This window comes from Theropithecus gelada, chromosome 18 (genome assembly GCF_003255815.1).
Source record: "Theropithecus gelada isolate Dixy chromosome 18, Tgel_1.0, whole genome shotgun sequence".
Lineage (NCBI taxonomy): Eukaryota > Metazoa > Chordata > Mammalia > Primates > Cercopithecidae > Theropithecus > Theropithecus gelada.
In genome coordinates this window covers 13083129-13104932 of record NC_037686.1, presented here as the reverse complement: position 1 = coordinate 13104932, position 21804 = coordinate 13083129, and the positions used below count along the sequence as shown (strand labels likewise).

The 21804-nt window shown below is 38.7% G+C and overlaps 1 protein-coding gene across 1 annotated transcript in view; it reads left to right on the top strand.

Annotated features, from left to right (window-relative positions):
* The window catches only part of ROCK1 (Rho associated coiled-coil containing protein kinase 1), a 104881-nt gene that overhangs the window by 59670 nt on the left and 23407 nt on the right, over positions 1-21804 (top strand). The window contains exons 15-20 of the mRNA XM_025365191.1: positions 137-243; positions 1545-1695; positions 5812-5972; positions 8672-8856; positions 10353-10422; positions 13167-13261. Coding sequence (XP_025220976.1) covers positions 137-243; positions 1545-1695; positions 5812-5972; positions 8672-8856; positions 10353-10422; positions 13167-13261 — 769 coding nt within the window. The remainder of the gene's footprint in view (positions 1-136; positions 244-1544; positions 1696-5811; positions 5973-8671; positions 8857-10352; positions 10423-13166; positions 13262-21804) is intronic.

The window sequence follows — 21804 nt, the reverse complement described above, 5'->3', positions numbered from 1 at the left end:
CCCCCCCCCGGGGGGAAAAGGGGAACCCCCCCAAAAAAAAAAAAAAAAAAAAAAAAAAAAAAAAACTAAATTGTCACACTGAACAAGAAGACTTCTTTCAATGACTACAGACTTGAACTTTTTTCTCACTTGATAGCTCGAATTACATCTTTACAAGAGGAGGTGAAGCATCTCAAACATAATCTTGAAAAAGTGGAAGGAGAAAGAAAAGAGGCTCAAGACATGCTTAATCACTCAGAAAAGGTAATTGATTTAACATATACCAATTATTATAAAATAGTATCACACAGATTGCTTTGGTTTGGAAATACCTTTTTATGAAGTATATTTGCCTATTTTCTTTGTACATGAGTAAGATGAATGTGCTGTGAGGGCCTATGAAGAAGGAAAACAACAGATCAGTACATGGTAGTTGATGAGTACCTGTTCTGTTTTGTTACGGTTAGCAAAATAGAAAAGAGCATAAAGTGATTGGCCTATGCATTTAGAATTTTCTTAACAATAAAAATGTCGTTGGTTATTCTCTGTTATGTACCTTGCTAAGAGTTAGATAGATGATATAGAGATACAGCTGTCACTTTTTCAAAGCCTCTCTGTAATGTTGGAGGTTCATTAGAACCTCAGGCAAATTATCAGAAAAGCCACGACTTATTTATCTTGTCCTTTGGACATGTTTTGTCACAATTAGAATAGTTTTTGATGGCCAAGCTGGTGTAAATATGGACTTAGGATAAAAGAAGGAAGAATAGAAAAGGGTACTCAAACAGAAATGGAATATATTTTGACTCATTTTTCCTTTCTATGTCAATGACTTGCCACAGGATGCTTTGTGGTTTGTTTTGTTTTGTTTTTGTGAAAGCAAAGTAAATGTGGATATAGATGCAAATGTAGATAAACATCAATTAGTATATATTTTTTAAGTGGTACCAGGCCAGGCAAGGTGGCTCATGCCTGTAGACCCAACACTTTGGGAGGCTGACACAGGAGGATTGCTTGAGCCCAGGAGTTTGAGAATAGCCTGGGCAATGGAGCAAGACCCCATCTCTATAAAAAAAAAAAATGCTTAAAAATTAGCCAGGTGTGATGGCACATGCCTGTAATACTAGCCACTCTGGAGGCTAAGGCTGGAGGATAGCTTGAGCCCAGGAGTTCAAGGCTGCAGTGAGCTAAGAAGGTGCCACAGCACTCCAGCCTGGGTGACAGAGTGAGACCTCATCTCTTTAAAAAAAAAAAAAGAAAAAAAAAAGATGGTATCAAAAATTTTTAAATAAACTGAAAATTTGACTTACTCATTTCTGATCTTAGCAATGAACTGTCCTGAACATAACCACCATAACAGCTTTGTTCTGCCCCCCACCATGGTTAATGATTCAAATGGGAAGGGAGGGGGTAAAGAAAAGGTTATCTTTTGCTTTTAATTATATGTGTTTATTGTGATTTTTAAAATAAGGCATCTTATGTCTTCCAGAATATTAAATGTAAGATTTACTAACATGCATGCCTCCTGCACAGTTTATTACATGACTCCTACTCCCATTTTACAGGAAAAGAATAATTTAGAAATAGATTTAAACTACAAACTTAAATCATTACAACAACGGTTAGAACAAGAGGTAAATGAACACAAAGTAACCAAAGCTCGTTTAACTGACAAACATCAATCTATTGAAGAGGCAAAGTCTGTGGCAATGTGTGGTAAGTGTCAGTTTTATTATTTTTACAAAATTGGCTTCAAATAGTGACTATAGAAAATTTGATTTTGATCAAAATTTTATACTGTATAACTTGTAGAAATTATAATATAAATTACAGGCCTGGCACAGTGGTTCACACCTGTAATCCCATCACTTTGGGAGGCTGAAGCCAGTGGATCACTTGAGGCCAGGAGTTTGAGACCAGCCTGGCCATCATGGTGAAACTCCGTCTCTACTAAAAATAAAAAAAATTAGCCAGGTGTGGTGTCGCACGCCTGTAATCCCAGCTACTGGGGAGGCTGAGGTAGGAGAATCGCTTGAACCCAGGAAGCGGAGGTTGCAGTGAGCCGAGATGGCGTCACTGTTCTCCAGCCTGGGCAAAAGAGTGAGACTATGTCTCAAAGAAAGAAAGAAATTATAAGTTATAATCAAGAAGAGGGTGCCTTCCTTTTGATACTTTCCTTTTTTTTTTTTTTTTTTTTTTTTTTTTGAGACAAAGTTTTGCTCTTGTCTCCCATGCTGGAGTGCAATGGTGCAGTCTTGGCTCAATGCAATCTCCGCCTCCAGGTTCAAGCAATTCTCCTAATTCTCCTGCCTCAGCCTCCTAAGTAGCTAGGATTACAGGCACCGGACACCATGCCCGGCTAATTTTTGTATTTTTAGTAGAGATGGGTTTCACCATGTTGGCCAGGCTGGTCTCGAACTCCTGACCTCAGGTGATCCACATACTTCGGCCTCCCAAAGTGCTGGGATTACAGGCATGAGGCACCATGCCTGGCAATGCTTTCCATTTTTTAAGATCACAATTTCACCTCCTTGTTCCCTCAGTTTACTACTCTGTTTCCTATAAAAGTTAGTGGAATCTGTCTTTTCTCTGTTTTTAGTAGCCCTTTCCTTGATTTTCTTTATGATCCATTCTGGACCTCATTGTCTGTTAATTCATAGGCTATCTTGCTTTGTACCCTCAATTTTCTCATTTCTTTGTACTTCCACTGTGTTATGCCTCCAAACACAACCCTAGTTCAGACCAGCCAGCCACTTTCTTCAAGCAGTTGAGTGTTAGTCCAATGCATTATCTGCAACCTGAGTTGTCAATTTTTTTTTAATTTTTAAAAATTATTTATTTTTGGTAGAGAAAGAGTCTCACTATGTTGTCCAGGCTGGTCTTGAGCACCTGGGCTCAGTGGATCCTTCCGCCTTGGCCTCCCAGTGTGCTGGGATTACAGGCATGAGCCACCATGCCCAGCTGTCAATTTCTTTAAACATATCGCTCATAAATTTCTTTTCCCAGACTTTTATTTATCTTCTCCAGTTTCCTGTGCCGTTTCTTTATCACTCCAATTTTAGGTGAACTCTATTCTTATTTCACAAATAAATAATGAAAGCATAGGTGTGAACTCCTCAAAATTTAGTTTTCTTGTCAATCTATCCTACTTCTTTACCTGTCTTCATTATCTTCACTATTATCTTAAAGGAGGGTAATCTCCTCTTATCTCATCTTAACTTCTTATCTCTTTTTCTTTTCTATATCCTCGACCTTTTTACCTCCATTATCTTCTTTCTTACTGTAAACATGAACAAGTCTCCCATCTTAAAAACAAATAGACAAATCCATGCAGCAATCGGTGATCCTTACTAATTACTACTGTTTTATTTCAGATAAAATAATAAAATAGTCAAATTCAATGGTGTCAGATTCTTTATAGAAAAAAAATTTTTAATATCCAAACTTCTAACAAGTCTTTCTTCACCTTCTACTTATTCTTAACCTACTACAGTCTGGATGTGTTGGCATCTTGAATTATTTTTCCTCAAAAGAAAGCTCATAATCTTATCCATCAAACCTGCTCTTATTCTTTATTCTCACTAACCTAGTTAATGGCCATAGGGTCTTTATGAGATGAGCCAAGGCTTTGGAATCAGACAGATCAGTGTTGCCCTGTAACTATTTTAAGTTAGATGAAAAATGCATGTGAAGTGCCTGTGCATAGAAAGTTTTCAGTAGCTATTATCTTGGTTACTGAACATCACATCCTCATTTTGCCAAGAGTTGTTCTATTCATCAATCATTCTCACTTAGGTTAGAACAATTTTCTTTTTTGGTCAAATCGTATTTTGTTATCCTTAAAATCCTTTAGTGGCTTTTCATTTTTTGCAGGGTACCTTTCAAACTCCTTGGATATACCGAATCTTTAAGTTGACACCTGTCTGTCTTTGCAATCTTCCTGCTCTACACTTTGTTGTGTGTACCCTGTGCTTTAGCCATATTGAGCTACTTTTATTTCTTTCACTTAATTACTGACTGCCTACTACAGACAAGGCACAGCTGGGAATATCGCAGAGACTAAAACTGACAGGAAGCCCGGAGATTACATTCAGATGGTGAAGATAGACCAAAAAAAAAAAAGAATACATAAATGAAAATATGTACAGCTTGTAATTATTAATGGGAAGAAAATACACATTAATATCATTGTTTTGACTTGGCACTGCCCTAGATGGGGGTTCTGAGGAAAGGCTCTCTGAGCTCATAATATTTGAGGTAAGAACTGAAAGTCAAAATGAACCACCTGTTAAAGGAGCTGGAGAAAATACATTCCAGGCAGAAGTGATAGTAAGTTCAGTATTCTTATTCTAAGATTTGTATGAAGGCACTAGCACATTTTAAGCTTCTGGGATGTGTAATTTATGTTTTTAAAATATCATTTCTGCTGCTTTGTGGGGAATGCTTTCAAGAGTGAGAACAGTGATAAAAAGGGAGATCAATTAGAAGGCTATAGGCTGTAAACACTGGTAGTAGTAGAGCGGCAAAGAAGTTGAGGTATAGAGGACAAGAGTTGGTGATGAATTGGATAGAAGGAGGCCAGGTGCGGGGACTCACACCTGTAATCCTAGCACTTTGGGAGGCCGAGGCAGGCAGATCATTTGAGGCCAGGAGTTCGAGACCAGCCTGGGCAACATGGTGAAACCCTGCCTCTACTAAAAAATACAAAAATTAGCTGCGTGTAGTGATGCGCACCTGTAATCTCAGCTACTCAGGAGGCTGAGGCAGGAGAATTGCTAGAACCCAGGTGGCGGAAGTTGCAGTGAGCTGAGATTGCACCAGTGTACTTTGTCCTGGGTGACACAGCGAGACACCGTCGCAAAAAAAAAAAACGAAAGACTGAGACTAACTGGGGTTGGAGTGGTTTGGGGATAGGCCAGAAGTAAAGGCATCTATTGTGGATATGTTAACTTTAATAAGATTATTCGATATCTAGGTGGAGATGTTAAATAGTCAATTGGTATCTAAGTCTGGCTCTCAGGAGAGAGATATCAAGAGTCAGAAGAACATAGTGGATGGATTTGTGTTTGATTAAACAGAAGGGTCTTAAGAGGTGACAATTTAGTGGTGCAGCTAAGTTGTAGGTTTGAGGGGAAAGATAAGTAATAGTTTATTTATATTTATTTAATAGTTTATATTTTGTCACCTAGAGGGTGGTCTTCGAGAGTGGGAAAGCAGACTTCAAATAAACTAGAATCCTGATGGGGCAACTTACTAGTTGCGTGAACATGGAAAAGTTAACCTCTCAGAAGCTTAGTTATATTTCAAAAAAGGAGCCTCAGTGTAGACTAATATATTCCAGTAATAATTAAAAGAGGTATTATACTACTGTGGAATCTTATTCATCTGAATTGTATAAATTGGAGTTCCTACCATAGCCTTAAGCCTCCTGAACCTTTTCTGGAACAATGCAGGGTATAAATTAATAACCACAGCCTTATTTTTCTGCTTTTACTTGATGTACCTTCATTGTTCTTCTTTGTTGATTCACTTTCTTTCTAGCTATACTCTTCACCTTCTAGTCTGAAAATGGTACTGATTAATCTCTCATCATTGGGCAAGAGCTGGGTTTAGAAGATTTTATTGCTGTATTATATTTTATAACTCCTTTTCTTTAGAGATTTCTACTATATAAACAGTTTACATAACATGAGAATTTCTATAATTAATAGCTCTATTCAAGTCCCAGGATTAAAAACAATAGAGATGTTTGAAACCAAATTACAGCCCATATAAAGTGAAATGTATTAAAGTACTCTTTCTTTAAATGTTTGTAACTTTTTGCTTTCCCAGAGATGGAAAAAAAGCTGAAAGAAGAAAGAGAAGCTCGAGAGAAGGCTGAAAATCGGGTTGTTCAGATTGAGAAACAGTGTTCCATGCTAGACGTTGATCTGAAGCAATCTCAGCAGAAACTAGAACATTTGACTGGAAATAAAGAAAGGATGGAGGATGAAGTAAGAAAAATAGTACTGACTTTGTTCATCTATTAAAAGAGAAACGATTATATAAGTTATGACTGAAGAGTTATCTATAATTTAAACACCGTGAAGGAGATTAGAATGAAATGATTGACATGGGTCTATGTTCACTGCTATATGGTTACCCCAGCACCTAGAATTTTCCTCTTCAAATAGTTATTGAACATTCACTCTGTGTAATCTATGCCATTTTCCACTATGACAGTACAACTGTATTGAAATGTCATAGTTCCTTCCCTGAAAAAACTGACCATCTGCTTTAAAGAAAGAAAAGAGTCTTTATTATAATGCATCTTATATCCCCAAAGAGAGCATTGCTCTTAGATTTCAATAAAAGTGTTTAACTGTAGTCTTTCCTGGCTTAGATTGATAGCATGGGGTATACATTTTATAAAGCAGTTAATAAAAAGATAAAATGACAACATGTCCTGGTGGTTACTATATGTACTTTAGAAATTATTTCTAAGACCGAAAGTAGGAAAGCCTTCTCAAGAAGATGTAACATGTTACCTAGATTTTAAAGGTTGAGTAAGACTTCAAAAGGTAATAGTTTTAGAGTCAGAGTTTTATTTGCTAGAGGGAATATTATCAGTAAAGATATGGATAATAAAGTGAGTACCGGGTGGATAAGAAGATGGGTAAGTAAAGCATAAAAAGGAACTTGATAGAACTTTTAACTTTTTGAAGAAAAGAAGAAGACATGTTGAGTGGTCATGGGAGAAATTTGGAGGCCAAAATATCGATACTCTTTAAAACTTGCATGGGTGGCCAGACACATTGGCTTATACCTGTAATCCCAGCACTTTGGGAGGCTGAGGTGGGCAGATCGGCAGATTGCTTGAGCCCAGGAGTTTGAAACCAGCCTAGGCAACATGGTGAAACCCCATCTCAAATACCAAAATCAGCTATGTGTGGTGGCGTATGCCTATAGTTCCAGCTACTCAGGAGGCTGAGGTGGGAGGATTGCTTGCACCTCAGGAGATTGAGGCTGCAGTGAGCCGAGAGTGAGACCCTATCTCTAAAAGATAAAACTTGCATGGGAGCTATCGGTGAAAGCACTTCTAGAAAAATCAATTTAGTAGTGGTATATAGAATGGTTTAGAAAGAAGAGAAACTAGAGGTACCTATTAAAGTTAGCATGCAGGAGGAATGTACAAAATTTGAAAGATAATATTCAGTCATTTAAAAAACATAATTTTTGACTACCTGCTATTTGGCTCTGTGCTAGGAGTTGGGGGTTACTGAAGTGAGTAAGATATAGGTATGGTCCTGACTTTGTTGGAAGTTACAGCCAGGAGGGAAAAACAGATATTAAAATAGTAACTACTGGCCAGGCGCAGTGGCTCACGCCTGTAATCCCAGCACTTTGGAAGGCCGAGGTGGGTGGATCATGAGGTCAGGAGATCGAGACCACCCTGGATAACGTGGTGAAACGCCGTCTCCACTAAAAATACAAAAAATTAGCTGGGCGTGGTGGCAGGCACCTGTAGTCCCAGCTACTCGGGAGGCTGAGGCAGGAGAATGGCGTGAACCCGGGAGGCGGAGCTTGCAGTGAGCCAAGATCACACCACTGCACTCCAGCCTGGGCTACATACAGAGTGAGACTCAGTCTCAAAAAAAAAAATATAGTAACTACAAGCATTGCAAATAATTAAAAAGAAAGTACCGAATGCTATAGGGGTGTATTACTAATCACATTTGGGAATTACAGAAGGCCCTGCTAAGAGTATGACATTTGAGAGCTGAAGAATGAATAAATGAAGGAGGATAAAACAGAAGGAGTAGTGTGTACAAAAACTGTGAGATGAGGGAGAATTTCTTGCATTTGAGGATCTGAAGAATATGATTGGATTGTAGAGAATGGCCAGTGATAGGAATAGAGTTAGAACAGATCATGAAGGCCATTGTAAACCACTGTAGGAATTTTGAGTTCATTGGTCCGAACACCTAATAAACACTTCAAAAATATTTGTTGAGTTGAATGAAACATATGTTCAGTTTGTTTTGTTAAGCTTTGAAGGGTTGTAGAGTAGAACACATAAACAGGTAAATTTAAGTATTCCATTCAAATGTTCCCCCAGAAATGTTTTTTTTTTTTTTTTTTTTTTTTTTTGAGACGGAGTCTCACTGTCACTCAGGCTGGAGTGCAATGGCATGATCTTGGCTCACTGCAGCCTCTGCCTCCCAGGCTCAGGTGATCCTCTCACGCAGCTGGGACTACAGGAGTGTACCACCATGCCTGGCCAATTTTGTATTTTTTTGTAGAGCGAGGGTTTCACCATGTTGACCAGGCTGGTCTCAAACTCTGGGTTCAAGCACTCCACCTGCCTCAGCCTCCCAAAGTGCTGGGATGACAGACGTGAACCACTGTGCCTGGCCCAGAAATGAGTTTTATAATCACCTTGTACTCCAACATTTTCATGATGATTGGGTCTGAAAGGAACCAGAATTTTTTTCCCTCCACAACGTCTCATGTCTGAAATTTGAGAATTAATTTGACTTTATAGTAAATCTACAATAATAAACACATGGAACAATGAAGACTCTTTAAAATACTAATATTTTCTACTAGTACCATGAATTATAATGTACTTGATTTGGTTAGTATTCTTTCAAATAATGTCTAATAAATTATTTAAGAGTTTTAAGATCCCAATTATTTTTCTCATTCATAGGTTAAGAATCTAACCCTGCTACTGGAGCAGGAATCAAATAAGCGGCTGTTGTTACAAAATGAATTGAAGACTCAAGCATTTGAGGCAGACAATTTAAAAGGTTTAGAAAAGCAGATGAAACAGGAAATAAATACTTTATTGGAAGCAAAGAGATTATTAGAATTTGAGTTAGCTCAGCTTACGAAGTAAGTCTTTAAAATAACATTGTAATTTCTTTTTTGTGCTCATCATTGACTTGTGTGTTTGATATTTTACATATGTACAGATTATGTACTTAGAGTTTGTGAAAGACTGTGAAAAAGTATTTAGAAGTAAAAGAATTTACTTGCAAAGGTTTTCAAGGGAGTTCAGGCTTTGGAAAGACCACAGTTTTCTCATCTGATTTTCATGTCCACAGAAGTCATCACATTTCTTCAGGTTAGAATTACAAAAATCACAGCGCCTTGTAGGAGATGTTCAGAGGCTAGAATTAGACATGACACACTGTTTTGTTTTGTGTCTTTGGTTCATCTCAAAATGCAAAAATGTCTTTTTTGTTTTTCTGTTACTCTTGGGATGTGATATGCCTGCTTACTTGAAATGGAGAACAAGCAAGATATCAGGATTGCTTTCACAATTTGCCTAAGAATATACATCACAAGTTTAATATCAAAAATGGATATATCTTATGCCAAGTCCTGTGTTTTTATTTCCTCTGAATTTATTTTATTATCTCATCACTTGCTAGCTTCATTTACAGAGGTGATTCTTGGATTAAATTTTCAGTTTTCATAAAATTGGGTTTATATTGGTGAAATTCTTGTCCTCTTTTAGGGCCACCATTTTCACAAAAATGTGTTTTATATTTTTTTCCTCCAAAAATACTCTCACTCAGCATTCAATAGAGATTGGTGTGGACTTTCTGTCAACCACATGCCTTTTTAGATACTGAGAATACAAAGCTATTACTGTCTACTATGAAAGTCTAGCAGCTAGATTTTCAAGCCTAGCTGCTAGACTTTCATAGTAGACAGTAAATAATTGTTGAAAATCTGTGTCGTCGGGTTACGTTGTGTTTCCATCTTTTGGACCCTGCTCCTTTGTGAGTTTTGTTTATGTATATATTATATACATGCAGCTGTCTGTCTATGTTCCTCCTTCTTTGTCAGTTTGTTGTTCTTGCTTTCCCTTCTTACCTGATGATTCATTTCCACAGCCCCTTTTTTGTGCTTAATTGGCCATAATGTCTAGTATGTAATACTGAATTATTACTTATTAAATATAGTACTATGATATATAGCACTGAACTATTACTAAATTTTTCATGCCCCCCTTTTTTTTTACTTACTGTACAAGACATTTTCTTCCCTATTACTGCTTTTCTCTGTAAAAATTTAGCAAAAATATGGTATCAATTTTATTTTTTCATTTTGGATAGATCCACAATTAATATTCTCCAAAAAGTGATCATCAGTAGAAAAGGGCTCTCACGACTTCTGTATAGCATCATTTTATAAGGAGCAAGATAGAACCAGTGTGGCCTGACCACGTTAATCAGTAAAATAATAATGAAGTATGTTTTTTAAAAATAAAGATTGTTTTAGTAAACCTTTTTTATATTAGCAACTTTAACAAACTAAGAATAAATAAAGTCTAGTATAAGTAGGAGCGTTTGTTCACTTGTTTTTCTTTTCATCTGAAGACAGTATAGAGGGAATGAAGGACAGATGCGGGAGCTGCAAGATCAGCTTGAAGCTGAACAATATTTCTCGGTAAGTGAGAATCATTTTTAACATATGCACTGTTTCAAAACCTGACTTACAACAAGGTATTAGATTCTTTTATGTGAACTTTTTCTTTTTAAAATTCTTTTTCAAATGACTCTTCATCTTCTAATAAACATTGTGATTTTCTTCTTTTTGTTTGTCCATTTGTTTCTTGGCATATTAGGCTATCATTGGTGTATGTTTTTAAATCATAAAAACTTTTCAGGCCAGGCGCGGTGGCTCACACCTGTCATCCCAGCACTTTGGGAGGCCGAGGCGGGTGGATCACTTGAGATCAGGAGTTCGAGACCAGACTGGCCAACATGGTGAAACCCTGTCTCTACTAAAAATACAAAAATTAGCTGGTTGTGGTGGCAGGCACCTGTAGTCCCAGCTACTCAGGAGGCTGAGGCAGAAGAATCACTTGAGCCTGGTAGTTGGACATTATAGTAAGCCGAGGTCATCTGTGCTCCAGCGTGGGCGACAGCAAGACTCTGTCTCATAAACAAAATGAAAAACTTTTAAATATTATTGAAAACTCTTGCCCTGGGTATTTGCTAAATGTAATTATTCAAAGTATCTACTGCTAACTTCTGCAAAGTGATCTGTAGCATCCCATACACTTTCTTGCCATATGCTTCCACAGAGCAATCATCCATGCCTCCAGATATTTGGATGGATGTCAAATGACTTGCGGTGGTTCCTGTGGATTCTTCATTTTGCTTCTAGAAAATAGTACAAAACCTGACCCTGTCTCAGTTCTGATTTATTGCATTGCTTGTGGGCATTGGATTAAACAGCATTCAATTCAATAAGCTGTTATGAACCAAATTTTAAGATTTGTTTTTATTCTGGGTTTTCAAATCAGATTATTTTTCTTTTTATCCCTTCATTGATTTACTTACTTGAATTTCATTATTTGAAGTCAGAGAGATAAGAATCTAAGTCCCAAAGGCCAAATAGATTACTTAATCTTAGGAATTCTAAATACTTAACCTAGAGTAAGCCCTTATTCTTCTTTCATTTGCATTCCCATAGACATTTATGTATTTTTTTGCCTAGAAAAGTGCTGTTTCTTAATGTAATAAGTAAGTGTTAAAGTAGTTCTCCACAGCTGTTTGCTGGCCCTTGCTATTTTTTTCCCTTCTCTTTTTCTTTTAAAATGAAGAGGGTAGTTAAAAAGAAATAGATATCAGAACTGGAAGTTCACTCTGTAACTTCAGCAACTAACACAAAATGAGTCTCATGTGTTAAATATTTTTCGCTGGAGTTGGCAAAAGCTCAGTGAATTTTTTAAGAACCATTGTTCTGAAATAAGCATATATTATAGATATGTTAGCAGAATACTTGATAAATCTTATTTGTGGACATTTCTTTTTTTTTTTTTTTTTTTTTTTTTGAGATAGAGTCTTTCCCTCTCGCCCAGGCTAGAGTGCAGTGGCGCAATCTCAGCTCACTGCAAGCTCTGCCTCCTGGTTTCACACCATTCTCCTACCTCAGCCTCGCGAGTAGCTGGGACTACAGGTGCCCGCCACCACACCTGGCTAATTTTTGTATTTTTAGTAGACACGAGGTTTCACCATGTTAGCCAGGATGGTCTCGATCTCCTGACCCCGTGATCCGCCCACCTCGGCCTCCCAAAGTGCTGGGATTACAGGCGTGAGCCACTGCACCCAGCCCTTTCGTGGATATTTTTTACCTGTCTCCCAACTGCCCAGTACATCCCACCCACCAAAACAGAAGTGATTTTTTTCTAACATTAGTCAAGAATTGATCTAACATTTAAATTAGTAGTGTGTGTTAAATTTCTTTATAATGTCTTCCCAAATCTATAATACACTTTATTAAGCTATAATGTCTTTTTTTTTTTTTTTGAGATGGAGTCTCACTCTCACCCAGGCTAGAGAGCAGTGGCACAATCTTGGCTCACTGCAACCTCCCGCTCCCGGGTTCAAGTCTCCCAAAGAGCTGTGATTACAGGAGCGTGCCACCACGCCCAGCTAATTTTTTGTATTTTTAGTAGAAACGGGGTTTCACTATGTTAGCCAGGATGGTCTCAATCTCTTGACCTCATGATCTGCCCACCTCGGCCTCCCAAAGTGCTGGGATTACAGGCGTGAGCCACCACACCCGGCCATTAAGCTATAATTTCTATATAATATACCCATTTTAAGTGTACTGGCTAGTAAGTTTTGACAAATATATACAACTGTGTGACCACAACCACAATCAATATGTGGAATATTTTTTTTCACCGCAAAAAGTTCCCTTGTGGCCCTTCATTCTACATTTTTCCCAACCACCTCTATACACAGACAATGACTGATAGTTTTCTGTCATTATTGATTATTTTCACCTGTTCTAGAATTTCATATACATGGAGTCACACAGTATATGCTTTTTGACACGTGGTTTCTTTCACTCAGCATATTTTTTAGATTTCTTAGTTTTACATGTTGTGTCAGTAGTTAATTCCTTTTTATTGCTAAGTAATATGAATTAACCAGTTTTTTTTTTAACCCATGTATTGATGGATATCTGGTTCATTTCCACTTTGGAGTTGTTATAAATAAAACCATAAGGAAAATTCATGTATAAGACTAGGTGTTGATATATATTTGCATTTGTCATGGGTAAATACTTGAGAGGAATTGTTGGATCATATGTTAATTTTTTAAATTTATAAGAAACTGCCAAATTGTTGTTAACCCAGCATAAACACTTACTTCTTCTTGTCACTTGTTTTGCAGACACTTTATAAAACCCAGGTAAAGGAACTTAAAGAAGAAATTGAAGAAAAAAACAGAGAAAATTTAAAGAAAATACAGGAACTACAAAATGAAAAGTATGTCCATTTTGCTTTAGAACAAGAATTAGTACTGCAATAGGCATTCTTAAGTTTTAAAATAGTGAATAGATGTGCCATTATTCTGGTGGGAATGGTATAGAACACAATTTATTGGGCTAATTCAGAACAAATCAGATTAGACTAAATTTGCCTTTATGGTGAAAAAACAATGCTATAAATCAACACTGTAGCAATTGCAGAGATTCATTAAACTGACAAAAAGTTGTTTGACAGTTGTTTTCAGGGGTATCTCAATTTTTATTTTTTTAATTTATTTTTATTTGAGACAGAGTCTTGCTCTGTCACCCAGGCTGGACTGCAGTGGCATGATCTCGGCTCACTGCAGCTTCCGCCTCCTGAGTTCAAGCGATTCTCCTGCCTCAGCCTCCTGAGTAGCTGAGACTGCAGGCGTGCACCACTACGCTCGGCTAATTTTTGTATTTTTAGTAGAGACAGGGTTTTACCATGTTGGTCAGGTTGGTCTCAAACTCAAACTCGTGACCTCGTGTTCCGCCCACCTCGGCCTCCCAAAGTGCTGGGATTACAGGCATGAGCCACCACGCCTGGGCTAGTATCTCAATTTTAAAAGATCTATTTATATATAAATCATGCTGTTTTTGCAAATCATTATTTTAAGTTAGATAAAGGTACTTAAGGTCTTCTTAGGATTACTATGCAAGTTATGGCCAGGCATGGTGGCTCACGCCTGTAATACCAGCATTTTGGGAGGCTGAGGTGAGAGGATCACTTGAGCGCAGGAGTTGCCCAAGACCAACCTGGGCAACATAATGAGATCCCATCTCTAAAAATAATAATAATAAAGTATTATTATGCAGGTTAATTTTCATTACATGTGTATGTTTAGGGTCTTAAAAGGAGAAAACCTTATAAAGCTATTTCAAGTGTAACAGCTTCATTTTAGAATTCAGCTGATAGGTCCAACAAGATACTAACTCATGCGGAGTATCTCATAGCTAGGTAATGTCAGAACATACACTAGAACTAGTTTTCCAACACTGTTATATTCTCTTTACATTTAATCACCTTTGAAAGACTGTTTGTTGTTGAAACAAACAATTACAGAAAACAGCAAAACTAATAGTTTTTATGAATTATGACAAATGTCGTCATAACATCATCATCCATGAAAGAGAACCTTGCTATCCACTTCAGAAGCCCACTATATCCCACCTCCTAATTATGCCTTCTTTCCTCCCCATCTCAAGAGTAATCACCATCCTGATACGAATTTGTTGAAGAAACTGGAATTTTTTGTCCTGCAGAGGTTCCCTCAGTTGCAATTTTATTGATTCAATTTCTGTAGTTGGTTGAACATTCCCCATTTCCCTTATGTTTCCTGGAAGTCAGTAGTTATATCTAGAGCTCCTCTGCCCAATATGGTGGCCAGTAGCCACATATAGTTACTTAAATTTAAATTCAGTTACGTAAAATTAAAACTTAGTTCCTCAGATGTACTAGTCGTATTTCAGGTGCTCAGTAGTCACATGCGGTTAGTGTCTACCATATTATAATAGATAGTACAGATACAGAACATTTCTGACATCCTAGAAAGTTTTATTGGACATTTCTGATTTGGAAGCTTAATCAGATTCAAATCTGATTTTTAGGAGAAAGAAGACTAATTCATATATAACCTTGTACTTTCTGGTTTCCCTGTTTCTGTTGTTAACCACTGTGGTACTCTACGTTAGATCCTTAATACATTAGGTGTTGCAAACTGGAGATACTCACTTTTATCATTCTTCATTTTTTTTGTTGTTGGAATACATAACCTTTATTTTTACTAGTTTTATAAATAAACTTAGACTTTTCGTTGTTTAGCTTTGTTGACTTGATTATAAATTAAGTATAATTGCATCTTTTTGCAATTAAGTTGCCTTAATCGAGTTGATTAAGTTGATTAAAATATTTGAGGTCCAGAATTGACAATAGTTTGTTGCCGATCTGTAAATTACTATAAATTTTAGCATCACAGCAGGTATCAACATACTAATTTGGTGGCCAAGTATCATAGTTAGATAACCTAGTTAACTGAAAGCTAAGGTAGACACAAAGCTGCATTTCCTGGTTATTCTCTGATACAGTCATACTGTAGAGTCTGGTCTGTTACCTACTCTACCATTTGTATGGTATTCACAGTGCAATATGCAATCCCAGATGTATGCATTCACTGTGAAGGGCATAGTATAGGCAGAAACCAATCTGTGATCTGAGGAACAGAAAGAGAAAGTAATTAAAAGTGCCAAATATTCACTCCATACTATATTGTTTCAGAGTTGATATATTTTCCTTTTTTCATCTGTTCATCTATTTAAGACAAATATATGGATGACCACTATTGTGCTATAAGTACTGTGCTTTGTGCAGCTATCCAATTATTAGTAAGTTACGATTCTTCAAGTGCTACAGAATCGAGTTAGGAGAGATATAATCAAGGTACAGTGGCTGTGCCAAAGGATATCTCACCTTACCATGTGGGATTCAGAGAACATTTCCCAACAGAGATCACAACTGAGGGAAAGTAGAATTAGCCAGGGAATGGGATGTGGGGAACAAGGGACAGTATAGGCAGAAGCCAATCTGTGATTTGAGGAACAGCAAATGGTTAGTTCGTGACAGATAAGGCTGGAGAGATAAAACTGAGTCAGATTACAAAGGACCTTGTGTATCATGCTGAAGAGTTTAAAACATTGAAAAGTGGGGACTTTTGTTTCTTCCATCGTTGTCTATTTATTCCCAGCACTTCAATCAGGGACTTTTAGAGTAAGTATTCAATAAATACTGAATGAATAAATGAAAATTCTAAGCTAGTGACTGACAAGTATTTTAGAAAACTCACCCTAAGGAGTGGAGAATGAATTGAAGTAAGAGAAAGCTGCATAGATACAGGGAGCCCAGTTATAGAACCACTGGAAAAACTTAGATGTAAAATTATAGTGGAAGTTGGCAGTAAGAGGCAGGTGCATAAAACGAAGTAGGAAGTAAAAGAAGTAGGATTTGTAGATTTGGAGGCATAGGGGTAAAGGTTAGGAAAATTTTCAGGCTGACTCTCAAGTTTCTGACCAGGGCTGTTGAGTTGATGGTAGTGCTGGTCCCTGAGCTAAGGGATGCCAAAATTGTGAGACGAGGGGAGAGAAGATTATTTCAATTTCAGGCCTGTTGAGTTTGAGGTGCCTATGGGATGTTCAGACAGAAATGGATACCACGGTATTTGGGTTTATTTATTTAGAATGCAGATAAAAGATAAGAACTTGAAGCTGATTTGATAGTCTTTGCATATAGAAACCACTAATATAGAGATCTGTTAAGGTGATTATGTATCTCAGAGTTTATAAACTCATGAGCCTGTGATGCCATTGGTATAATTAGGCTGTAATTAGTGGGGTCTAAGTGCAGATATATTCATTGCGTAAGTTGTAAGGATTATAACAAACTGAACATCTCACCTCCTCAGTTCCAGCCATTTGTTACCACATGATAACACTGGCCCAGTATGTCAAGATCTTCTGGTTTTTCCAGAGAAACCAAGAATCTGAATTTTTATGTAAAAGATTGACCCAAAACTATTTTAGGTGTGTGTTTGTGTGTGTGTGTCTGGAGGGAAGTGGGGGGCACTGTTGTGGACTCATTTGGTCCTCCCAGGTAGCAAGTTGTAACCCATAGTGTAGGATCAGAAGACATAAGGGCTGAGGAAAGACTACCAGCTCCTAGACTTTTAAGGAATGGGCAGAGGAAGGGAAACTAAGAACCTACCAACAGTATAAGAGAAAATCAGAGCAGGGTGTCACAAAAGCTGGACTAAGAGAATATTTCAAAAAAGAGAAAGTGATGAAAAGTGCCACATATTGGCTGGGCACGGTGGCTCACATCTGTAATCCCAGCACTTTGGAAGGCCAAGGCAGGCAGATCACGGTGTCAGAAGATTGAGACCATCCTGGTTAACATGGTGAAACCCCGTCTCTACTAAAAACACAAAAAAATTAGCCGGGCATGGTGGCGGGTGCCTGTAGTCCCAGCTACTCGGGCGGCTGAGGCAGGAGAATGGCATGAACCCGGGAGGTGGAGTTTGCGGGGAGCCTAGATGGCACCACTGCACTCCAGCCTGGGCAACAGGGTGAGACTCTGTCTCAAAAATATAAATAAATAAAAATTAAACTTTAAAAAGTGTCACATATCCAGAAAGGTCAAGAAAAATAGTCATAAATTGTCCATTGTACTTACATTGAAGGTTATTCATTATCTTGGTGAGAACAGCTTCTAAATAGAGATGAGAATAGATATTAAAGTAGATTGAGACTGAATGGAAAGGGTAGAATAAGAGACAGAGTATACCTAACAGCCTGATTAGCCTTCTTTCTATTCAGCACACCAATTAGTCACTCTCCTACCTCCAGGTATGTACATTGCTCTTCTCTCTTCCTGGAACAGTTTCCTCCAAGTATCTACATGACTTGCTCCTTGGCCCTCTCCAGGTCCACATCATTTGAGAAGGCCTTCCCTGAATATGCTTTTTAAATTGCATACATCCCCACCCCACTACCTTGGTGCCCAGTTCATACATCCTTCCCTATTTTATTTTTCTCTGTAGCATTTATTCCCTCCTAATATATAATTTTCTTACTTGGTGTATTTATTGTTTTTGTTTTTCCACTAGAAACAAAGCACTATGGCAGAAGGAATTTTCAGATGTTTCGTTCTTAGGTCCAATTCATTGCTGTATGTCTAGCACCTACAATTGTAACGGCAGCATTGTGATGCTCAGCAAATATTTGTTAAATTAAAAAATTCAGGAGACTTGGCTGTTATGGCAAGAAGAAGTAGCAGTAGCTAGAGGAGAATGTGAAGGAGAGCGCTTCCTAACAGTCGCGTAAACTTGAGCATATTTAAATGGACTATGGGAAGGAAATCAGAGTAGGAGCAGCCCCACATCTCTTCATTCAAATAAAATTTTTGAGCACACTCTGTGGGCCAGAGAATTTTCTAGGCATTTGAAATACACTTGTGAACGAGAACAAAGCCACTTTTTATAATCTTATAATCCAGAAGAATATGGAATGATTGATGATTGAATTCTTTTAAGAGATAGGAGAATAAGGGTGAGAGATTGACTTTAAATATTAGTAAAGACAGTCTTTCATTATGGAGAGAAATACATTCTGGGTTAAATAGGTTTTCTGGTGTTTTAAAGTATAACCCAGATACTTTTATCTGAACTTAACAAAGCAGAAACTCCAGGTAAGAACATGTCGTGAACCTGAAGCCCTGTATTATAATAGCTGGCAGAACCACTCCCAGTATTCTTAGATTTGGCATTGGCAGCATTTCCTTTCTTTTCCTAAAGTACTAACTCTACTACTCTCCTAAGAAAAGTATTTCACATCTCGTCTCTACTCAGATCGCCACCTTTTCCTTATTCTTGTACTTAGCTGATGGCCTTGCTTCCTGAAAATCAGAAGAGAACATCTATTCTCTTTCACCACCGTAGCTACTAACTTGTCTACATCAGAGTAGAGTATCACAAAAGCTGGGGGAGGAGAGTATTTCAAGAAAGAGAAAGTGATTAAAAGTGCCAAATATTGCTGGGCGTGGTGGCTCATGCCTGTAATCTCAGCACTTTGGAAGGCTGAGGGGGGCAGATCACAAGGTCAGGAGATCGAGACCATCCTGGCTAACATGGAGAAACCCCGTCTCTACTAAAAATACAAAAAATTAATCGGGCGAGGTGGCGGGCGCCTGTAGTCCCAGCTACTTGGGAGGCTGAGGCAGGAGAATGGTGCGAACCTGGGAGGCGGAGCTTGCAGTGAGCCGAGATCAGGCCACTGCACTTCAGCCTGGGCGACAGGCCACTGCACTTCAGCCTGGGCGACAGAGTGAGACTCCGTCTCAAAAAAAAAAAAAGTGCCAAATATTCAGAAAGGTCACCAAAAAGTCATAAATTGTCCATTGTATTTATTTTGAAGGTTACTCATTATCTTGGTGAGAACAGCTTCTAAGTAGAGAATAGTACCTATAAACCCTGCCTTCCTTCTGATGATGTAAATGGACAAGAGCATTAGTTCTTATCTAATGGCTAATCCCATCTCTTCCTGCCTACTTAAGAGTATGACTTTGGGCCGGGCGCGGTGGCTCAAGCCTGTAATCCCAGCACTTTGGGAGGCCGAGACGGGCGGATCACGAGGTCAGGAGATCGAGACCATCCTGGCTAACACGGTGAAACCCCGTCTCTATTAAGAAATACAAAAAACTAGCCGGGCGAGGTGGCGGGCGCCTGTAGTCCCAGCTACTCGGGAGGCTGAGGCAGGAGAATGGCGTGAACCCGGGAGGCGGAGCTTGCAGTGAGCTGAGATCCGGCCACTGCACTCCAGGCTGGGCGACAAAGCGAGACTCCGTCTCAAAAAAAAAAAAAAAAAAAGAGTATGACTTTGGCCGAGTTTGGTGGCTCATGCCCGTAATCTCAGCAATTTGGGAGGCCCAGGCGGGCGGATCACTTGGATTAAGAGTTCGCTACTAGCCTGGCTAAAGTGGTGAAACCCCGTCTCTACTAAAAATGCAAAAATTAGCCAGACGTGGTTGCACATGCCCGTAGTCCCAGCTACTTGGGAGGCTGAGGCAGGAGAATCACTTGAACCTGGGAGGGGAAGGTTGCAGTGTGGCGAGATCTCGCCATTGCACTTCAGCCTGGGTGACAGACTGAGTCTCAAAAAAAAAAAAAAAAAAAAGAATATTATGACTCCAACAATTCTCTTATCTTTTCTACATCAATTTTTACCTTTCTGTAGTCATTGTCATTGTTATGTAAACATATTTAGATATCTCCTTTTTTTTTTTTTTTTTTTTTTGAGATGGAGTCTCGCTCTGTCGCCCAGGCTGGAGTGCGGTGGCGCGATCTCGGCTCACTTCAAGCTCCGCCTCCCGGGTTCACGCCATTCTCCTGCCTCAGCCTCCTGAGTAGCTGGGACTACAGGCGCCCGCCAACTCGCCCGGCTAGTTTTTTGTATTTTTTTTTTTAGTAGAGACGGGGTTTCACCGTGTTCGCCAGGATGGTCTCGATCTCCTGACCTTGTGATCCGCCCGTCTCGGCCTCCCAAAGTGCTGGGATTACAGGCTTGAGCCACTGCGCCCGGCCTAGATATCTCCTTTAAAAACAACCCTCTTACACCGGGCATGGTGGCTCACGCCTATAATCCTAGCACTTTGGGAGGCCAAGGTGGGCAGATCCCCTGAGGTCAGGAGTTAAAGACCAGCCTGACCAACATGGAGAAACCCCATATGTACTAAAAATACAAAATTAGCTGGGCATGGTGGCGCATGCTTGTAATCCCACCTACTCGGGAGACTGAGGCAGGGGAATTGCTTGAACCTAGGAGGTGGCGTTTGCAGTGAGCCAAGATCGCACCATTGCACTCCAGCCTGGGCAACAAGAGCAAAACTGCGTCTTTTAACTACATTATCTACATGATAGCTACCATCCCACTTTTCTTTTTTTTATAGCCAGCTTACTTGAAAAGTAACACATCAGGTACCTTCCCCCATCTTCTTCCATTCTCTCTTGAGCTCACTCCAGTCATACTTTTGCATTCATCATGCTAACAAAACAACTCTTCTCAAGGTCAGTGGCATCTTCCTAATAGTGACTTCTCAGTTCTCACCTTATTTCATAGCAGCATTTGACTTAGTTGATTACTCTCTTGAGAAAATGTCTTCTTTTGACTTCTGTGACACCATACGCTGTTTTTTTCCTTATTGAACTGGCTACTCTTTCTCAACCTCCTTTGTTCCTTTTTCCCTTCTAATTGCTGAGACCCTTAAGAGTTTGGAGTGCTCAAGGGATTACTCCCTGCTTGTTCTCATCCAGCCTTGTGGCTTTAAATAGTGTCAGAGTCCAAGTACATTCTCCGTTGAATTCCAGACTTATGTATTCAGCTGTCTCATTGACATCTCTGCTTGAGTGTTAAGCACCCCACATTTAAAGTGTCCAGAAAAAATTCCTGATTCCCTCACTGTGCAAACTGCTCCTCCCTATCATCCTCATTTCAGTCCTGAACAACTCTATTATTCCCAGGTGTTTAAGTGAAAAATTTAGAGTCATCCTAGACTCTTCTTTTTTTCTTGCACTCTAAATGCAATCCACCAACAAATTTTCCCAGTGTTCACTAAAAATTATATATAGACTCTAATCACTTGTCACTACTTGTTCCATTTACTGACCTGGTCCAAACTGCCATCATCTCCAATCTTGATTATTTCAGTAGCCTGCTAACTGGGATCTCAACTTCTGCCATTGTCCCCCTACTGTCTGATCTTAATACAGCAGCCAGAATGATCTTTCTAAAACATCAGAGTACCAGAATAAAAGTCAAAGTCCTTGTAATGTCTTGGAAAGCCTTACAATATCTGTTATTCTCTTCTCCCTACTTTTCTTCTAATGTCGTCTTAGCAGAGAGGCCTCCTTGATCACCCTGTAATAAAAGTGATCACATTCGTAACTTTCCATATTTTATCTTGTATTATTCTCTGTG